At 37.2% G+C, this 22,273-nt stretch overlaps 1 protein-coding gene across 1 annotated transcript; it reads right to left on the reverse strand.

Annotated features, from left to right (window-relative positions):
• Nucleotides 1–181: 181 nt before the first annotated feature.
• On the reverse strand, nucleotides 182–18,432 carry LOC129003593 (tubulin polyglutamylase TTLL5-like). The gene is made up of 12 exons (XM_054431892.1): nucleotides 18,349–18,432; nucleotides 17,366–17,472; nucleotides 15,519–15,732; nucleotides 12,588–12,845; nucleotides 11,574–11,772; nucleotides 10,586–10,806; nucleotides 9,553–9,748; nucleotides 7,180–7,483; nucleotides 6,590–6,758; nucleotides 4,846–5,012; nucleotides 3,008–3,161; nucleotides 182–876 (listed from the first exon to the last, which is right to left on the reverse strand). The coding sequence occupies exons 1-12, from the start codon at nucleotides 18,430–18,432 to the stop codon at nucleotides 772–774; spliced, it is 2,178 nt and encodes a 725-aa protein (XP_054287867.1). The 3' UTR covers nucleotides 182–771.
• Between the last annotated feature and the right edge of the window lie 3,841 nt (nucleotides 18,433–22,273).

A 22,273-nucleotide genomic window follows, 5' to 3' on the forward strand; every position in this document is an offset into this window, starting at 1 on the left:
AGTTGAAAGAGGAGAATTTGTTTTATCAAGTTCAAATTGATCATCAAATTGATTTGAGTATTGTTTTCTAAAATCTGCCCATTAACTACAGTGTTTACTTTAAAATTTGTTTCTTCGTCATAAAATAATTGTGGAAAAACACATAAAAAAAAATAATAGACAGTTATTTATTTTGTTAATATATGACTCTAAAAAATTAGGATCGTTAACTACATTAAGTATTCCAAGTTATTTTAAGTTTTTACCTTTTAAAAGGAGGGGCACAAAAATCCTTTTTAGCTGCCTCAATTTAAAATTTTTGTACAGTTTCAATTATATAAAACACTTTAATTGCAACATTACATGGTGACTCTTAAATACAAATCAAATCCTACAATAAATAAAGCAAAATAGATAAAATAACATTCTTTACAAAAACGTAACAACACAACCAACATAAGTACACTTCTCGGTCTTAAAAATATAAATAATAGTCTTAAATTGAAAATGTTTAAATAAATAAATAGAAAAAAAGTAATAAGGCATCAAATAACTTGCAACAATTCCAAGCCACATAAAGAGATTACTTAGGCTTCATTTAAAATCAAGCTGTAAAAAATAATAAAAATTCATAACACAACATTAAAAAAATAAGTAATTATATAGTGACAATTCTAACCATCAATCTACAGTTTTGGATTGTCAAAAACTATTTGATATAGTAATCTCGTTATCTTTGGCTCGCTTTAGGAACTACCAAGCTAAAATGCAAGCTGAAGAAGATGGCGGTGGCTATAGAGCTCTGGAAACTTTAGGATGTGATCGCACGTTCTCCTTGTTTCCACTCAGCAACTGAGGGAAACTCTTCTTGTTACAATCACAGTCCAGGAATGTTGCCTGTAACAAATATCACAATCAGCTGTGCGTTGAGGTAAAGGGTGCGCCAAAATAACCTGACGGTTTTTAATACTAAATAACTCAAGAACAAACTACAATTTCATGTATTAAATAGCGTTTTATTGTACACACTACTAGCCATTTTCATTTATGAAAAATTATATCACTCAGGTTATATCACCTTCTCCTAAACACAGGCTTCACATTGTTTTGCATATTTGCAGTCACCTTCGCCTGATGAATAGAAGCAATCTCTTCCCTGATACACTGCTTGAGTTCAGGGATGGTTTGAAATTTCAAAACAAACATTTTGCTTTTTAAGTATCCCCACAGCCAACAGTCACACAAAATTAAGTCTGGGGATCATGTTGTTGTTGTTGGAAGACATGTTGGAGAATTCCCACTGGTATCGCATCAGCGACGTGGTCGTCAGGTTTTTATACTTTTCTTGCTTTTAATTAATAAAATTGATTCATTTCCTCTTCATGCACATGGCCTAGACATATATTTCATCAACACTGTAGTAGGCCGCTTGACTTAAAAATGTTTTAAGCAGGTTCTTGAATTTGTTGATAGAAGGCTCTTGCGTAATGTACTGAGGCAATTTATTGTAAATCTTTATACTATTGAAGTAAGGGCTCTTGCTTGCAAGGGTGGAATTTACTTGTGGTACATGAGGATTTGTTGCTCTTCTTGTATTGTAATTGTGGACCATGCTGTTAGTTACAAAAATATTAGGATTCTTCTTAACGAGCAATGCAGATTCCAATATCGAACTGAGATCGAACTGACCACAGCACACCACCAAACCAAGAGATCACTTTACCGGGAAAGAGTTCACGCAAAACTGACATTGAATAATTGGCTGTATGACAAGTTGCGCCGTCCTGTTGAAACCATGTATTAGTCATGTCTATCCCTCATAACATCCGCAGTTGTGGAACCAAAACCCCCCTCAGTATTTCCATAGACTAACCAACACAAGTAGACTTCTCATCCCATTGTAAATTTTGAAGCTCGTTTTTCATGTCTAGTTCATGTACGCCACACTGGGCGCTAGTGTCGACAAAATTTTGTTTCTATTATTTTGGGGTTAATTTCTTGATTTGTACTTTACTGTTTGGTTAAATAACTAGGGGACAATTTATTGTTTATGATTATATCGTATTATTTGGTTAAACGAGGTTTTAAATGACTGTATTAACGGGAAACAAATTGTAAACAAAACATGACCTCTACATAAACCGTACAGATCTAACAATAAAATTGTCTTCATCTGTTCCATTAGAATGAGAAATCTACTAAGGGAGTATGTTTTATCCATGGTATTTCCAAATAGCGTTCCGAGTTTACAGTGACAGGGGGGGTGTTCCCACTTTCGTCCTCAAAAACATATGGTCTGATGACTCCAAACAGTGCCACACCACACTGCACCACACTAGACAGTAACTTTCTTTTGACGACATGATGTTTTACCAAACATAACCTAAAAATGGCATAACATAAGCAATCGTTCACTACAACAATGAGGTCTCTAGCTAGTATAACAGCTGACTTATTACAAAACAGAAACCGTCAGGTTTTTTTGGCGCACCCTTTACAAAAATGTGCAATCATTACAGTTCTGAACTAACAAGGACCAAACTCTGTTTAGATTAGATAAGCGGGTATTCGGAATGAACAGATTTCTGTAACAATTGATCATTGCGATTGCAGATACTGTTTACGATTTTGCTGCAATCGCGGAAGACGATAATCAAGTCTCTGCAATTGCAAAAGCTGTTTACAATTTGAATTTTCCTGAGACTGCAAAAGAATGTTTTTGATTTTACAGTGACAGCAAACGATGTTCACAATCTATTTTGTCAATTTCTCAGCAACCTCGGAAGATTCTTACAATTTCACATTGACCGTGCCAAGTTGTTTCTGTCATCGTCTGCGAAGTCGAGCGATTGCAGGTGATGTTCATGGTTTCGTCGTAATTGCGGGAAACGATGACGATTCTCTGCAACCACAGAAGTTGTACTCGTTTCCACCATGACTGCAGAACACGTTCTCGATTTCAATTTATTTGTTAGTTAACCAATCTGTCTATCTATATTCAAAATTCAACTTGGCACATTGACATTACCTTCTCGTGAGGGTTGAGTGGTTTGCTGATGCTGTGCAGAAGACTCTGAGTTTGCAGTTTGGCTGCTGACGGACTGCCACATTGGCCTAGCAGTACCTGGGCACACTTGTGTAGTTGTGTGTTCAACACTAGGATCTGCTCTAGGTCACTCTCTCTGTAACAACACACCAGAACACAATCAATTGAAGATGTACAAAACTACATTAAACAACAAATAAACTGTCAACAATCGAAGTGGAGAACAGATACTTCAGGAAATATTTTTATTAAGATATGTTGAGAAATAAGCAAGATATACAACTTTATTTTTTCCCCAAAAGGATAACATGGCGACAATGTTCTGTGTTTACCGTGTGCAATATTTTGGCATAGAGCAATGATTCAAGATACCAAATCGTTTGCTTTTTCGAGCTGAATTCAATGGTGTAAACTAAAATCGGATTATTTTATTCTGGAAAGAGTTATTATTAATTTAATGAATAGATGTCACACATGGCAGCCATCTAGGATTTACGACGTCATAAAAACCAAACAGGGCAATTTGAAGGTAAACACCCGGTACCACACCATTATGTGACACATAATAAAGAGATTCCCCATAGTCACAACTTCCCTTCACAAAAATCCCACAGAAGTTTGATATGTGCAGTTTTCTCTTGGACTAAAAGTAGTAGTTGTATACATTAATAGTTGGAACAGGATTCACCCTATGAATACAAATCTTATAAGCAGCGCAATGCCTATGTTAAAAATTCATTCTGGGAGTATTTTAATTTTGGATGGTTCCCGCAGCGGCCGCTAGGTAGCAAAGGCGCTACTAACGCGAGCACATGGCCAAGTCAGCTGGCTGAGTGAGAGTGAGAAAAAATCAGATTAGAGAGAGAGGGAGATCAACCAACGTGGCCGCTGCGCAAGCACATTCTAGCGGTGGCTACGCGAAGCTCTTTTGGCGGCAAAATTTGAGTCTAACTACTCTCCATAACCATTTCGCTTCTTATCAGGTTTGTATTCATTGATTCAACTGTTATAGGTGAGGATGATTTTTGGTTCCCTTAATAAGTCAGATTGAGTAGACTGACCATTGTAAAATATTTATACACTTTAATGGTACACACAGATTTTTTTTATGTTTGCTTTGTGGTAAAACCTTTAACTGTTGAGGGAATTATACATTCCATATTTCCTTTAAAGTTTAAAGCCCCATTTCAAAATCAGAATGGATGTATACAAAATGAGCTACTGACAGAATGTGCTGAAATAAATTAACGATTTATGTTGTTTAATTGTCTGGGTAGCCGAGTGGTTCTTTTTCTTCTAGTGCTCGCCTTCAAATCTGAAGGTCGCTGGTTCGATTCCAATTATCAATTGAGATCGTTTCCAGACCCAGAACGACAGACATTTGTCATTGGGCTATGAGTTAGTGATGCGTTCTAAAAAAAGGTCAACGTTAGATGGTAACTAGACTAGGGTGTGGATTGTTCCCTTTCAAAAAAACTTTAATAAATGCCATTGGCATAGATAAGACAAAACACAATACACCAAATTTTTAACCAAAGATATTATTACTCACGTTACCAGCCACTGTTCATTCACAGTCACAGTTTGTAGCTTTGGTTTCTCACAATTAGTATATTAGGAATGAGACTTGAATGTTTAGTGCCTTTGGCCTGTAAACAGTATTATATTTTTTACTCTAATACAGTGGACCACAGATAATACAGACCAGTCAGAAAAAGTAGTGACAGGTACCAGAATCCGAACCCACAATACTGCCTTGGGCCCGAAGTCCGCAGCGCTACCGACTCACCAATACAAATATTTGTACAAATAGTACTCACTTGGCCACTTGCAGAAAAAGGGTGAAGAGTCTGTTTGGTACAAAGTTGTTGGTGTCTGTAGGCAAAGACATGGACTCTGTCTCTCTGTTGTATATGTACAGAAAGTCACTAAGGTTCTTGGCTACAATAGCAACACGGTCCTTGCCTACCAGGCTTCTGTTGGGGGGCTGTACAAACATTGAAGGCTGATGTTAGTAACAGAATAGTCTCATAAGGTAAATAATGTATCAGCAATAGAGTTGACAATTTAGTTCACTCAATTATTTTTGTTGAGTTCCTTGTCAATTGTTTTTATATTAGAGTATTATTTGTTATCCAACCAAAACTTAAAGAAAAAGTCTGTCTATAAGTTTGTACAACAGATCCAACAGATCTAAGGCTGAAAAGGACAAAATCTTAGAACAGCTCCAGTGAACACATTTGCCAATTAAAAGATTCAAATGTGTCACTAACGTTCGATAAGATAGGATAAGATAATGAACTAAATCAATGCAAAAACTATAAACTCAGTTGGAAAACAAACAATTTCACACAACATTGTTCATCATTATAAAAGATGGTTGATTGAATTGTGATTGACTAATACATATCATAATTCAAGTCACAGTTTCCCACTTTGTTTGCCTACTATTTGTTACAAACGCAACTAGACTTGATAGTTTTGTGTAGGGATGGACGGGATTGAATTTTTGGTTCGGGACGGGACGGGACGGGATTTTTATTTCCTTCCCGATTTTCGGGACGGGACGGGACGGGATTTTTTTCTATGCATAAAAAGAAAGTCTTGAGTTGCAGTTACCAAAAAAGACATACAAAATCAATTTTTACCGTTTGTGGCACTAATCTATAAAAACCAAAAAATGGGTAGCAATTTACAGGTACCTATAGAAACTTGTGACTCGTGGTCGAAATGACTGGCGGTCACGGTGCGATCGTCAAAATGACTGCGGTCACGGGGTGATTGTCGGTATGACTCGCGGTCACGGGGTGATCGTCGGTTTGACTCGCGATCACGGCGTGATCGTCGGTTTGACTCCGCGGTCACGGGGTGATCGTCGGTATGACTCGCGGTCACGGCGTGATTGTCAGAATAACTCCGCGGTCACGTCACGGCCTGATCGTCGGTATGACTCCGCGGTCACGGGGTGATCGTCGGTATGACTCGCGGTCACGGCGTGATTGTCAGAATAACTCCGCGGTCACGTCACGGCGTGATCGTCGGTATGACTCCGCGGTTACGGGGTGATCGTCGGTATGACTCCGCGGTCACGGGGTGATCGTCGATATGACTCGCCATCACGGCATGATCGTCAGTATGACTCCGCAGTCACGGCACGATCGTCGGTAGGACTCCGCGGTCACGGCGCGATCGTCGGTATGACTCGCGGTCACGGCGCGATCGTCGTTATGACTCCGCGGTCACGGCGCAATCATCGAAATGACTTCGTCTCCTGCGTTCGCGGACCTATCGCTCACAATAGCGGCGTCATCGGCACTCGCGAAGCGGCAAAATCGCCGACGATCGGACCAAATCCCGTCCCGAAAAATTCCCGAATAGAATGTAATCCCGTCCCGATAATCGGGAATATTTTTTTCCTAAAAAATTCCCAAAATTTCGGGACCCGTCCATCCCTAGTTTTGTGCCTTTGGTCTGTTTTATATTATTTATACTCTAAGACAACTCTCACAAAAATTGAAAAATCATACAAATATTTGTTTATTTCAACATTACCAAACCACCAACCTTGACATGATAAGCTGTGCGCAGGTTGTGACTTGCTCTCTGCAAGAAGCGAAGGATGAGTTCACTGTCTCCGTCGTCAAACCTCAACTTGGCCTTGGTCCTTTGTCCACTCATGCGGCCCAGAACACACTGCAGGTACTGTCCGAACGCCTGCCGAGCCTGGATCTTACTGCACATTGTATGACACACAATTAGTTTGTTTTAAGCCCGCTAAAACCTAAATGGCATTTCTATTTATCATTTTACAACACATTTTTATGATAGGATGACACACATGACAATGATAATAAACAAACATGGATTACAAAAATTTCTATGCGGAATTGGTATAAAATTGGTATGCACAATCCATCATGGACAAGACTTGGACCACAAGGCTACATCTGGTAACTTAACCTTTTTTACATGAAAAAATTCAAGCCAAATCCAGATATCTTTACGAGGCAAAATTCAACTCATTCACCGCTTAAAGTTTACATGTTAGAGTAAATACCCTAAAAAACTGTTTGTAAACCAATTCAACAGTATAGGAATTTAAAGGTCATAGTCTTAACTATATTTTACAATAGTAATTATTTATACATTATTACCTCAGCTTGAACCCATCGTTCAGGCACTTGACGAGTTCCTGTTTGAGCACTCTAGTATCCAACTGAGTGTCCTGTTGAGTGTCGTTGGTCACTGTTCCATGCTGCGCTTCGTCCAGACTGCTGCGGTGTCCCCGGCTGAGCGCTCGCTCGTAGCGACACAGACGCTCGGCACTGATCACCGATGGCAACAGCGACGTGATGGAATCGGGGAACAGCTGTTGGTGAAGTGTCAAGTTGATGTTGTGGTTGGGAGGAACACACCACTGTGTGCCTGGAGGTACTGATGGGATGCCTGTCACAGGGTCTGCAAGAGAAGGTCGGTAAAGAACGGCCTTTTTAGATCGGTTTTAGTGCTCACCAAGTATCCTGAGAAAAGTTTGTAGCTTTTAATAGTTCAGACCTGGACCCAGCAGTTCATAGTCACTTTTAAAGCTACACAAATCATCTCACACCATTCTACACTAATCCTTCGCTTTTATTTTTATTTGGGTTAAAACACAAGGGGTAACGGCTGTATTTGCGTACAAATCCGTAGTTCACTAGTACTCCACAACGAGGCTCCTCTCCACTTAGTGGCATCATTTGTGAGCAAAATGACACCATTTGCAGCTCTGTAGCTAACATGTTTGCTTCGCTGTGTTTTTAAAATTATTTAAGCTATTGAATCTCTTGTCGCGTACGAGATAAGGTCAGTGACACGTTTTTACCGCAAGAAATACATACGATGCTGACATTCATCGCCAGATGACTATAAAGTAGGGATGGTCAAGTCTCGAAATTTCGGGAAATTTTAAATCTCGTTACACGAGACGAGATTTCTTTTTTGGCCGAGATTTTTATCGAGACAAGAATTTAAAAAAAAAAAAAAAATTAAAAAAGCCTGCAGAAAGTCAATGCAATGCCCGCAATACAGGAGCGTGTTGTAGTTGCGTTTCCTTTGCGAAGGCGTTCTTATTTAATTAATTCTTTAAATGTAAATATTACTTTAATTATTTTAATAACATTTGAGAAGTTTTGCTAAGTGTTAGCAGTGTGAGGAATGTTTTATTACTATAAAAAAGTCAAAACAAGTAACTATTTTATAAAAATAGATATTTTATTTTAAGATTTATTTTATTTTAGGATAAGTTGAACTCTATCCTAACTGATATCACTATGTTTCCTAATCGTAGGCATTTTTAATAAGTTAGGCGTGATTAATAAAAAAATGTTATGCTGATGTTTTTTAATAAAAGATTGTAAATATTCTTGCCTATTATCATTATTTTTGTATTTAAACAGTCATCTAACACTCTTACAAAATCAGGTAAAAATTCCGAACGTGCATTTCTCGTTGTGTATGAGAAGGGAAATCCCGTCTCGATCTCGTCTCGAAATTTTATGAGAAATAAAAAATTTCGTCTCGTCTCGTCTCGAACTAAAAATCCAATCTCGTCCATCCCTACTATAAAGTTTATGGCCCTGTTGCAAATAGGGGGTTGAGGGTAGAAATAGGCTAGGGAGTTTAAAAATAGCCGTGAATATGTTTAATCCACGAGGAATTGTATTTTTGTTAAGTACTTGTTAAGTACTTTTAACAGAAGACCACACGGGAAAAAGGATTCCACAGCCATTTTCGCACTCCATAACCCATTTACACACTTTACCCTCACTCATTGCATTAAGGCCATAGCCTTCAGTCATCTGGCGATGGATTTTGGCATTGGACATGTTTCTTGTAAACAAAGTACAAATCACTAACCTTATCTCGCAAGCGGCAAGACATTTGATGGTTTAAACTTTTTTATGGTTTAAACACACAGCGAAGCGTACGTGTCAGCTATAGAGCTGTAAATGTGGTAGCTGTTCACGAATGATGCCCATAAGTGGCGAGGAGCCTAGTTGTGGCGTACAAGCAAGCTATGGACGCAACATGGCCCTTACTTTAAAAACCACCCTCGTACATTAGTAAGCAGATCAGGAAAGAATTTGAACATACTTTAGAAGAATGAAAATAGGTATACCAAACTAAAATTACACTGCTAGTTAAGTCGATTCTACATAATTATGTTTATGAATCCAACCACATTAAAACAGAATAACAGTGTACTACCAAGGTAATATTTTACTAAGCCAATTTATAGTAAGGAATTTGTCATAAAGATAATATAATTCAGCTACTTGAGAAAATTTAGAGTGCAGGGACTAATGATTAGGCACAAATAAAACAACACAAAAACACAGACATTTCAATGAACCTACAAAATATAAATAGGACAAAATATCTGTGTCATATTTATTGTTAATTTATTGTATCTATTAGCTCCAGGACATTCAATTGTCTCAGGTAAGCTAGCTGAACTCAATTCATTTTCAAACAGTTCAGTATATTACCGAGATATGCTGAGTAACGTTTCCAGCTCTCGGCGGAGGGGAAGATGCGTATGAAGCCTCCGCGTCGCTCGTACTGCGCCTTGGCGTACCTCACTACACGGGTCTCTTCAGCTGTGAGGCTGTGAGAATGTGACGGAGCGCTGTGTACGCGATGCTTCACGTTGGGCAGGGAGTCCGCAGACTGTACACGGCGAGACTACAACATACAGGAAGTATTTGAAGATTTTAAGTTCAACTTTGAGTGGATATAGTGCCACCTGGTTATCATATGGTTGCTAGTTCGATCCTGAGAAAAGTCTGAATCTTTTTAACAGTTCAAAACTGGACCCAGTTGTCCTTGATCATTGGGGCTTTTAAAAGATAAATATGGCTAAAGCACCAGCGGATGCTTAGTCAGTAACAAAGCTGTCATATCATTTATTCAGCTCTCTTCTAAAATTCTCTTAATACAATCACAACCATCTGAATTCAAAAAAGGGCTGTGCAAAATGATTGTTAAACCCTTGATAAAATAACTGCAGACCATTTGTTATTGATCATGATATTCTAACTTTGTATTATTCTGTATATATTTTTTAATGTCTTGTCTACATAAAAACAATTAACACAAACTTAGTTTAAGGAATTAATTCTATACATGTCTATGAAATTAGAAGAAGAAACTAGAAACAATATTATGCCCCAGTAGATTGTATAAAAGTGACAGTAGTAAAATTGTAGCTTGCCGATTGGATTTTATATCAAACCTGTAAATATCCGAGAACTGCTCACAAGAATTATTTAAGAAACAATTTTTTTTACCAGCAGAGCCTTATTTTGATTCAGAGTATTTGAAAGGAACATTGATAGCTAAATAATTTAAGTAAACTCCACCTCATCTTAACCTACCTATAAGTGCTATTTTATTTGATGTGCCCATGTATTTGTACAAAATAGCTTCGGTAAAATAATATCTTATGTTATAGTTAAATAACCAAATATAGCGCTATCAAACCTTTTATCCCAAATATTTCTTCAAGGATAGGATACTAACCGTGGTGAGGTGAGGCGCAGTGGTAGGACGGTGAGCTCGTGTGGGCGGTCGCACGACCGGATCCACCGCTGGCAATCCCACCAGCGTAAGCAGGTCTACCAACAACGCAGACTTGACCCTAGTGTCTAGTGGAGTGTCGCAGCCCAGCGACGGAGACAGGTTCACCTCAAGAAGCCACGGCTTCAGCTCCGAGTCTATCAGAATGTCAAACCCGTAAAGTTCTGTAAACATGATAAACTGTCAACACGGAGACAAACAAAGCAGACTTTAGTGAGGCTTCTCATCAAGGATTGATGAGACTTGCTTGAGGCCCTATCCCTCTGCTCGTTAGGTGTACCACAGGGCTCCATTCTGGGGCCAGTTATTTTTTTCCTTTAAATAACCAACCTCCCCTCCTGCACTACATCTTTAGATTCAGTATTAATTGATGATACCTCCCTTTCCATATCTCTGATTTTCACTTGAATAAACATCTTTTTTCTAGCATATAATTTAAATCAATGGTAAATCTTACCGAAACCATAGATAAAACATACTCCCTTAGTAGATTTCTCATCCTAATGGAACAGCTGAAGACAATTTTATTGTTAGTTCTGTACGGTTTATGTAGAGGTCGTGTTTTGTTTACAATTTGTTTCCCGTTAATACAGGAATTTAAAACCTCGTTTAACCAAATAATACAATCTAATCATAAACAATAAATCGTCCCCTAGTTATTTAACCCTACAGTAAAGCACAAATCAAGAAATTAACCCTAAAATAATAGAAACAAAATTTCGTCGACACTAGCGCCCAGTGTGGCGTACATGAACTAGACATGAAAAACGAGCTTCAAAATTTACAATGGGATGAGAAGTCTACTTGTGTTGGTTAGTCTATGCCGAAACTTAACAAAGACAACCAACATATAGGGGCCTACATAATTCTTTAGAAACCACAAGTAAAAATCTGATGACTGGAATAGAAACTACTATAGGATTAGACTTACCAAAACAGTTAACGTATGAAGGGACAAACAGTTTGCAAGCGGCGATGATGGACGGTGCAGTGGCCAAGAGAGACTTGATGATGACCTCTTCTATCCGCTGCATCAGCAAGGCCGTGTCGTAGTTGAGAGACTTGAGGTGTCGCAACAAGGCACTCAGAGTCCATTTGTGTCCGACATCTTCAGCCTCCGGGTCCTCAGACTGCCGAACACAAAACGACAGTTAGAAATGCAAAGGCAGAGTTAGGACTAGCGAATCTACTCTATCACTCAAAACAAATCTGATGTAACCTGATGAGTATTGTAAAATCTTGCTAATTCGGTATTCAAGCTGGTACTAGAAATAACTGACATTGATGGTAACATAGTTATCAACCATCGCTGTACAGATAACCTTTTTACGAAAACATCAATGTTTTTAGGCCAAGAACATCGATAATCGATATTTATTAGTTTAGAAGCTTATCTGCCTTCAGCCACGCCTATTCTAATCAACCTAGCTACTAGCTAGACATTCTAGGTGGGCAGTTTCTCTTTCACGCCTACAAGAATCTAAATGCTGGAGCAGGAGTTCTGCCACTGAAATTTATTACAGATGAATTGATTTTTGTCAGTAGGCTACTTAGAACTAGCACCTCTTCAATGTAGATAGTTATCTCACTCTACTCTAGTCTAAGTAAAGTCTAGTCTAGTCCAGTTTGAGACATTTTTTTATTTGATTTTTTATCATCCTCTCAATGGAATAAATACCGAGATTCAACTGCTTGTCCTGACTAAAATTCATTGTGAGCCAAAAATATCGATGTTGGAATAAGAACATTGATGTAGCAAACATATGAATTGGCTACCCACCATGTAAAAAACATTGAACACCAATAGAAAAACATTGATGTTTCAAAAAAATCACTTATCAATGCTCATCTCTTACTGGCACATTCAATATCAAGTATAGTGTGAAGTATTTAATATTAAATTATCAGATAATGTCCTAAACATTTCCTCAAACAACACATTTACCTTTATGTAGTCAGAGTGGTGTTTGTTGATGCTGTAGTTACACAGATGCATGCAGGGGTTCCACAGATGTTTACGGTTGTTGTCGTACTTCACAGTGGCCAGTCGCACCAGCCCCTCCTCGTACAGATACACCATGAGAGGGTCGTAAGAGGTCACAGCCACGTACAGCCGCAAGTCACACTTGTGACCGGACACCAGCAGCGGGTTCTCTATGTACTTGGCCACCACCAGCGACTCTTCCAAAGGCACTTCGTCAGGCTGTAAACGTAGTTATTGTTTACAATACATGTTAACACTATTAATACTATAGATTACCGCATACAGAAGGTAAAGAGAAAACTTGCTTATGAGCACAACCATGCGCTTTCAGCTCTAGTATTATGTGCCGCAATTATGTACTTGTGACGAGCAAGGAAGAGCATGAGCAGTGAGCACTATGCGGAAAATCCTATTGCACAGGTCACAGGGTCCTCCTCTACTGTGAGTGTTGTAGTACATGAGGGCGAGGGTGGTGTTTGACTTTGCCCTAGGCACCAGCAACTAGTGTTATGCACCTAGTGTGCCTCTGAATGTTTCCTCTGTTCCTTACTTCTCTGAGATTAAAGCGATGTAACTAAACCTTTTTTATCAAGGTGTTCCCTCATTTCATGAACACATAAGTCAGATTTTTTAAAGTTTTGGTAGACAGATTACTCGTTTGATTTAAGGTGCAAACCAGGTAATATACGGTCAACTTCTATCCAGAGAATACACTTTTTATTTTAGACTTCTCACCTAATAAACTCTGTTACAAGTAAACTCATCATGAATTTCACTATAGACATCTCCAAGACAGGATTCTAACCATCTTCATAACTGACTCCTAGGCGGAAACAAATCGAAGCCTTGGACATAGACCCCTCGAACTTTGATCATATTTTCCGCCCCAATCATACACTGGTCAAAAAAAGTGTAAACTAGTTCTAAACTCAATTCCCAGGCTGCAGCACATGTCAAATTAGCCATTTTTCTTTCCTACTATTATTTTGTCTTCTCTGTGTCCCTATTATTAGTATTTCACCCCAAAGTAAAAATTAAAAATCCAATATATGGGTTGTGAAGTTTCCGATTTCCAAATCAATCAAAAACTACTTAATGAGCTCGAGAGCGGAGTTAGACACGGTAAAGGGTGAAGGGTAGATATGAGTGGTTGTAGTTAGTGGGGTGGTTTGCGTGAGCCGCCCCACTTACCATGCATTAGACATGTCAATAACAACCAGCAAAGATTCCACATCACTTCATCATGTGACTGAAGGTGATGCTCACTTGAACTCATTAGTTACCCTTGGTTATCGAGTTTATAACCTTTTAATTTGTTCTGCTATGTCAATTGTCACCGTCACTGACTTTGTGTGAGTTAATTAGGTCATATAACTTAGTCACTAACAAGACTACAAGATCGCGCCACTCATCCTACACTCATCTCCATTCATACTTGGCGTAAAATACCTACTTTGTATGGTCACCATTTCAAAGAAAAATATTAAAGTAAAATATATTTGAGAAACCTGTCACAACTTTCTTGGTTTCATGAAAACTGAAACCAAGTAATTTTACTAGCGTAGGTTTAGTCAGGTTAATTTATTATGTTCCCTAAAAAACACAAAAAATAGGCTTGCCTTCGTCAATCAGTTCAGAAGATTTAACTGTTGTTACCGCCGTTTAAACGACAGCTAATGCTTTTGAGCTGATTGACGAAGGTAAAGCCTACCTAATAACGTTACAGCTCAGGGGCTAGAAACACGGATTTTACATTGTAATAAGAAAACTCACCAGTTGTTAAAAGAATTCACTTTTAGGCTATTGTTCATTCAGAACATGTAGAACTGTGCCCACTTTGCGTTTTGTCCCAACAGGTTTAGTACAGCAAAGTTAAATTTCCTAATTAATTTGCTTGGCTTGACCCGAATGAAATATATCAATATTCAGCATCAAGTATTATTATTTGCAAATGTTCAATTCATTATTTAAATTCATAACTTGGCACTATTTTTTAAGGCGAGGATGAGCACCCTGTGAGGGTTTCACTAATAAATTCACGTTGCTATTGTTTTTATTAATCAGCCAATAAAATTGAGTCTGTACTAGATCGGTGTAGGTTAGTTTTGTTGCTTTGGTAACACAAGAATAATCTTCTGTGACAAAATACCAATGTCATTCAACTTGTTTTCCTTCTTCCCACGATTATGTCACTAGCTGTCACCAAAAACTTTACACCGAACTGGTCACCTAAAGAGTATTTAATCTAAGTGATGCTGCAACCTCTAGGTCAAGCCTGAAGTAATGTGAAAAACAATTCCGTGGCAGAGGCTAGTGCCCTAAGACAAAAAAAACTTATAGAAATGTAAAAATTCCTTTGTTAACCCAATATATTGTGTACAGTTGAACTTCATTTGTACGAACCTCGAAAAAACAAATTCCTCGATAAGTTGATTTTTTTTTAATCCCCTTGACACTGTCATAAAGGTGAATGCTAAAAACACCTCTATACAACGTAGTAATTAAGTTAAAAACCTCCATAAGACGAATTTGTTTGTGACATGGGCTAGGACTGATTAACCTCTATAAGACAAATTTATCATAATCTAACCTCCATAGTACGTAGTTTTCAAAACAAACAGAAGCTTGTCTCAACATGAAACCCCCACCCATCCCTCCTCCTTCCTCAGTCATTGTTTGGAGAAACCTTGGAGCGAGGAGAAACCTCTATAAGAAGAATAACAGCAGCATTAAACCTCGATAAAACGACCCTCTTTATTAAGAATTCCTCTATAGTACGAATGTTTCCCGTACCCCTTGAAATTCATCTTATAGAGGTTCAACTGTAGTACGATGCTAACAAATGAATATTACTTGGACAAAAACCACGAATAAACAGAGAACATTACTCACAGAATTGACAATATATATCCCTCGGCCCCGTGAGGACGCCACAGGTTTGACTATCCAAGGTCCCCTGGTTCGGTAGTGACAAGTCGTGAGTTCCCGGAAGTCCCCGGGCATTACGAACGTCTGAGGTATGAAATCAAAGTGTTTCACACCCTTGGCGTGCTGCATCTTTTCTATGTTCTTGTAAAGCCGATCTTTTCTTGTCAGTTCGTAGGATCTGTGAATGGAACACAAACAAATTAAACAGCAGTATAAACAGTTTGGTAAAAAATACTTGAGGAAAGTATGCTTATTATTATATTTTCATTTTGTCTACTGTCAACTCTTTTTTTATTTTTTAGTTACAAAAACAGATTTCTGTAGCTGGGGGACATATTAAATGCTGGGAACCTAAATAATTTAACTATCACTTTTTTGTATCCTTATATATAATGCGTGAAGGTGATTTCTACGAAACACTACTCCTCCGTTAATAATGGACGGATTTTTACAAAAGATGTGTCAAAATTATGTATTTATTGTGTAGACACTCCCTTTCACCAATTCCTGTATTAAATGTCCTCGGGCTTTGCCCCACAGGCCATCAAAATCCCAATGTATTTCTTATGAAGAAAAGATTTTGTTCATTTAAACAGACAAATTATTTGTGTTAATTACAGCTGTTCATAGTAAACACATGATACACACAATACAACACGTTTTCAGTTTCGATAACTGGAGTGGGGTGATTGATTACATAATCTTTGAGTTGACTCTTTTAAGTCATCGGAAATTGCGACTGTTATTAGCATTGAACGTCTATAATATTTTGCAGTTGCTCGAATTTGAGCAACATGTGCACTAGAATTTTTTAATGGCTGTTCCCAATAGGAATAGATTGAATAGGATGCGTTTTAAATTTGACGTTCTAAAACACATGTTTATTCAAAGTTATTCTTTCACTCAAGGCATTTATGCCTAACGTTTACTTATCGAGACAATATTTTTTATTTAAGATATTTTACTATGACAGTAGACTATATTAGCAAGACAAGGGTCAACAGCTTAGCCAAAAGCCAAAAGTGTAAAAAGAAAAACTGGACTCAATGAGATTATTAAAGACTTGTTATCAAGGGTGACTTATTTCAAGGGTTGGAACAACACGTGGTTTAGGGTAAAAATAAATTCAACAGGTGTTGAAAATTACACAAGTTATGAAGGGTGACTTGTTATCGAGGTTCCACAGTATTGGTGATTTCAATCAAAACATTGTATACAAATTCCGTTGAGTATTTTAGTGCACCTGTCATATCAATTCCACTGTCTTAACTACTAACCCAACAAAGAAATCGTCAAATGTGATGTGGAAAGTGAAAAGGTACCTCTTGTCACTCAATTTTATTTTGCCATAGTGACAAGAGGTCCCATTTCTAAAATTCACTTTATAAACAGACTTTAGTCCAAAAAATGAACTGTCCTGCATTCTAGTGGAAATTTAGTGAACTACAACAAAGTTCAGCTTACGGAGAACAAAATATCTGACAGATTTTTCGGTCCCAACAAGAGGTACGTTTTCGTATCTTTTGGAGAAATAACATAGGAAGGAATTCAAATAGATATATAACTCAAAATCAAAAATTGCCGACAGGAGGTCCCTATTCGCTTTCCACATCACAAATAGTATATGGTCTAAACCTTAAACGTAAATTTAAGATGGATTCCAATTAATTTACTCATCTGCCTGAGTGTATATATAGGCTATCTAAAACTGTCACCACTTTCAAAACCAATAAAAATGAGAATGTCGGTACTACTTTAAAAGGAAAGTTGTAACACTTTACTCCATTCATGAGAACTGGGCAGTAGAGTACCTGGGGAAATGGTTGACCCGTTGATGGCTGCTGAGAGACCGGAGTACTTGAGGTTTGGGATGAACTCCGGTCCACAACAGATTGAAGTCTGTAAAGTCTTGCGGAACCTGTAACAAGAATAAATAACTATAGTAAGTAAACATCACCACATACACAATAGCAGTCTATGTATAGTCCTCGCCACCCTAAGTTGAGGCAGCCAAAGACGCACTAGATATACGCCGTGCGGCCTTGGGCTGCCTCAACTTAGGGTGGCGAGGACTATAATCAAAATTCTTATTGAATTTGAGTCAAAGAGCTTGCACTACTGGCTCCGCACGATGAAGAACTGCAGTGTCTCTGAAACGTTTGAAGTCAACATAATACAACATAGCCTAGTCAATAAAGATTTTGTATCGAAAGTAATTCTGGGAAAGCTGGATTTTTAATGTTCTTAGACCACGTTTGGATGTGCTTTTTCCCCAAAAGTCACCAATCTTCCCTCATACATTTTGCACTCACTCTCCTATTAATGCCAAATTTACAGAATTTTGAAAATATGATATAAATAAAAATGTGTGAGGATAACACAACAATCTTTTATAATCCTTTTTGCAATAATATTTTCCACTTACAACCTAATATTTTTATATAAAATTAAAAATGTTCATAGTATTTTCAGAAAAGTTTCATGAACAAATTGTATGGAATTTTTCCTCATAGATTTTTTATATTAGGTCATCGAAAAAATTTTTGGGTTATAACTTGTACGTAAGCTTTATAATTATACATACTATAGTAATATTTAGTTTGCGCTTAGTGGTTGACCTCTAAAATACATTAAATAGATTTTACACAACTCTCTGCAATATAAACAATATAAACTCAAAATAGGAAGTTACGTCTAAAACTTTTCCATATGTTTAACACCATTGAAAGATCTGTGAACCAGCGAGTGTATCGTAAGAGACAGTGTAAAGTCGAACGACATGACAGATTATTACAGCGTCCATCAACAATGCCATTACAATATCGCTCCAGATGTCTCCAGTTTGACAGTTAAGGTGGGAAGACACGCAGGCAGGCATGTGCCGTTGCCATACACATAAACTCCGTTCCACTCTTGCCCTTTTAGTGTTTTGGAAATTTATCTGCTTCCGTTTAAGTGAGTTCTTGAGGTAAAAAAGCTTCACCAAAACTTGCGGAGTTTTCTTTTTCCGTTTGGAGAAGTTATTGTGGACATATTCTGATTTTTTTGTATCGACTATACAGTTTCCTGTATGTTTTTAATTGTGATTTTCCAGTATTAGCTGGATTTTTGAATTAATTTTACTAATATTATAAATGTGAAAGTTTGTGTGTTTGGGAAGACGGGATTAAATTCCAGATTCCATAACTTTGAGAAAACTTTGTATTTTCACCAATTGTAATGGATAATGTATGTAATTATCTCTTATACACCACTGATTCCAAACCACCAATAATAGCCTACTTCAAACAAAGAAAATGTTGGGGTAAAAATTGTAGAGTGATTAAAGACACATTTTTTGCTGAATAAAGCTATGTTTCCTTCCATCTAAGCACAAACCACTGCAATGGACTTTTGAGTATGAATCCGGCCGCCATGGAGTGTAAATATTGTAAATATTAGTTTATTTCATTTTTAAAAGTAAATTTTATGTGACAAGATCAATCCAGACATCTGGTCAACGATCGCCAGTTGGTAATGGTAATGGTAATGGTATGAACACTCATATGAATACTGAACTTTTGGATGCATGGCTATTTAAAACAAACAGTTGGAAATATATTTTTTACTACATTTTTTAACTCCTTCAATCAAAGTTGTTAAGGAAATAAATTTTTAATATATTTTACCATTGATTTTTGGGTCTTAAAACCGACATCACATCTATATTGGCCATTTTAGTCAATTAATTATTAAAAATTTACAAATTTGAATGAACTTAGCCACTTGCAGAATGTGCTACAGTCTACAAAATATTTTTAGTTATTGTTGCTGCGATATTTTTTTATGTTACCTAAAGAAGCTAAGTGTAAAATAGTTTGTCCATTCAGTTTGAATTTGATAAAATGTTGCTGAATTGAATCCGACAAAAATCTGTAACTTACATCATCACCTGGAATATATCTAAATTACCAGAAGTCAGAGTTTCTACCAAAGTAATCTTACTGGTACAACAATTCATTGAATAACTTCTTGATCAAAATAAACAATTAATTTTGTCTTCTCTCAATCTGAGTACAGACATATACAAAACACATAAACATGAGAACATCTGTGAGCAGATGGCATTGTGGCCTTGAGCACTTTACCATTCACACCATAAAAGGAGTTGGACTCTCAATGGTCTGATTGTATAGCTACAGTAATGGAAGTTGGATTGGTAATGGAAACAGCTGTGTGTTAGAAACGGTGACCATATTGATGTACAACTTAAAGATTGCCTTCCTGGTTATTGTAGAATGAAGCACAGATTTATCAAACAATGTCAAAACGTTTCATATATCAGTCGATTAAAAGTTGTTAGAAAGCATTGAACTTTCTTCTTTGCTATCGCTTACAAATACTGTAGATTGATTTACCGCATTAAGATTGAATTGTAACTACCTTTTTCCAAAATTGGCGGATAGGTGGATTGGTGGCATAATTTTCTGAGGAGCCAAGTGACTATAGAGAAAATTAGCGCTCGCCTTCATATCTGAAAACTGCTGGTTGGATTCACAGCAAGATTGTTTCTGTACCCATATACCATTTGTCAATGGGTTATGAATTAATGATGTTATTTAACAAAACGTTGACATTATAAACATGGTAAGGTGGCCAGGGTTTGGAGCGTTCCCTTACAAAAATGTTAAAGTATGCTATGGTTTTAGCAAGGTTTTAAACTAAAGTTTTAAACTACATTCAAATTAAATTTTTATCTTGTTGTTAATTAATATCAGTTAAATTACACTGTTCAATTTGTGAGGATGTTTTCAAGGGTAACACATTGTAAATCCAAGTTTTCTATCGTTCCCGATTTTATGAAACCGCCTTAGATACAAATACCGGATCTAAATTATGAAAATAGCTGTGAAAAGTTTAAGTAGTACCCGCAGCAAACCTGCAGAGTAAGCAAATTTCAACTTGTCTGATTACATTTTTACTAAAATATTTCCAAAAAATAAGACATATTTATTCCCAATTTAAATAACATTAGATTTAACAAGTGCTTGGGTTTGCTGCTACGGGGAAGGTAAAAAGTGTTTTTTTTCCATATGTCAATAGTATGGGATGAAATAAATAATTTTGCCAAAATTTATCAACATATGCCCATAAAAAAGTAAACTACAACAGTTTTCATTTTCTGGGAATTTTAAATTCACAATTCTTTGAAATTTTCACTGTAACCATTAGGCGCATAATAACGCTTCAACATACAAAACTATTTGTTTTTTAAGCTCTACAAAATGGTTTGGAAAGAAATTGCAAAATTTTGTGTTTTTTTGGGTAAAAAATGGGATAAACCTATTTTTCTACAACTTTCTCCGTAACCAATAATCATACAGAAAAACTTAAATATACTAAATTATTTGTTTTTTAAGCTCTTCAAAATGGTCTAGAGTAGAAAAAATTTGGGAAATTTTAAGTTTTGAGGGTCAAAAACAAGAAAAACAAATTTTTACCCCATAAAACCCCGTTCCCATGGTCCAATCATGCTGGTTCGCAAACTCGTTCGAATAAATATGTAGGTTTACACGTTAATTTTTGCTCGAGTGATCGTGCTAACGGACACATATATATATATATATATGAATTTGAACGGATGGTGTTTTGCCTCTAGGGACCTCAAAAAGAAAAAGTAAATCGGTCCCGTGGTCCATGTCTTACCATGAGTACTACGGTAATAGCTTCCCTATATGGGAAATTCACTAAAAATTTCACGTATTGAACACTTTCATCAAATGTTCCTGTTGTAGAGTGGATTCAATTCGAATCCGCCAACAAATACAGCTGTTTCTAACAATGGTAAGCAGTTCCACAAGTGGCGACATTTCCAGACCAGGTCGATACAGCAACACCTATATCACCGCTGAACTATATACAAAGGTCTCTGAAGGTCACAGCAAGTTGAAAGGTCGCTTATCTCTCGATCAATACACATTTTGCGTGCTCGTGTTGTAGCTATTTACATATTTACCGCTGGTACACATCGATTTTGTGCCACTAATCGGTCATTAGAGCTTTAACGCTGTGACCTACATCGCGTCAACACAACTTGTAGAAATGACTTGGGATACTAGGTCACGAGTAGTGACCACACGTTTAATATTACAAAGTATCGGAAGTGGAAATAAAATACCGTAGTAGTATATTAAATTACGTCACAAGGCCGAAAAGTAGGTATTTACGGTACTATAGTATGTATGATGGGACCTGTCTCTGTCTCCTGGGGCTGCCAATGGTGTAAGGCCGGGTCAATCAAATGTCAACGAAGGGTCAGGAGACAGGTTCCACTATACAGACTATAGCAATAGCATGATTTCCCATGCTAGGCTTGTCGAACGCGTGATTTCACGCTACCGTTAACACTTTCCCGGGAGAACCAACTCTCTACCAGTAACAAATAGAGAGCGTAATTAAAACTACATACAATCGCAAAACTGTTTAATATGCACTATTCCAATACAACACGTTAACAGAATGTTCGACTTCTATAAAAGGGTAACGTTTTTAAACCTCTATGATATTGTGTAGTTTCGTCGAGAGCCTACTGAAGAAACTCATGTTACGCGCTTTTGAAAAAAAAAAGATCTCCGTAAGAATGATCGGTAAATTTAACATTAACGGGACTCGAGCTGAGTTTACCGATCCTTTCATGTAAAAAACGACTTTCAGGACTGCAAACAGACCATAAAACAGCT

This window comes from Macrosteles quadrilineatus, unplaced genomic scaffold, assembly GCF_028750875.1.
Source record: "Macrosteles quadrilineatus isolate MER2022 unplaced genomic scaffold, UCM_ALF_1.0 Scaffold_1__1_contigs__length_201487025, whole genome shotgun sequence".
NCBI lineage: Eukaryota > Metazoa > Arthropoda > Insecta > Hemiptera > Cicadellidae > Macrosteles > Macrosteles quadrilineatus.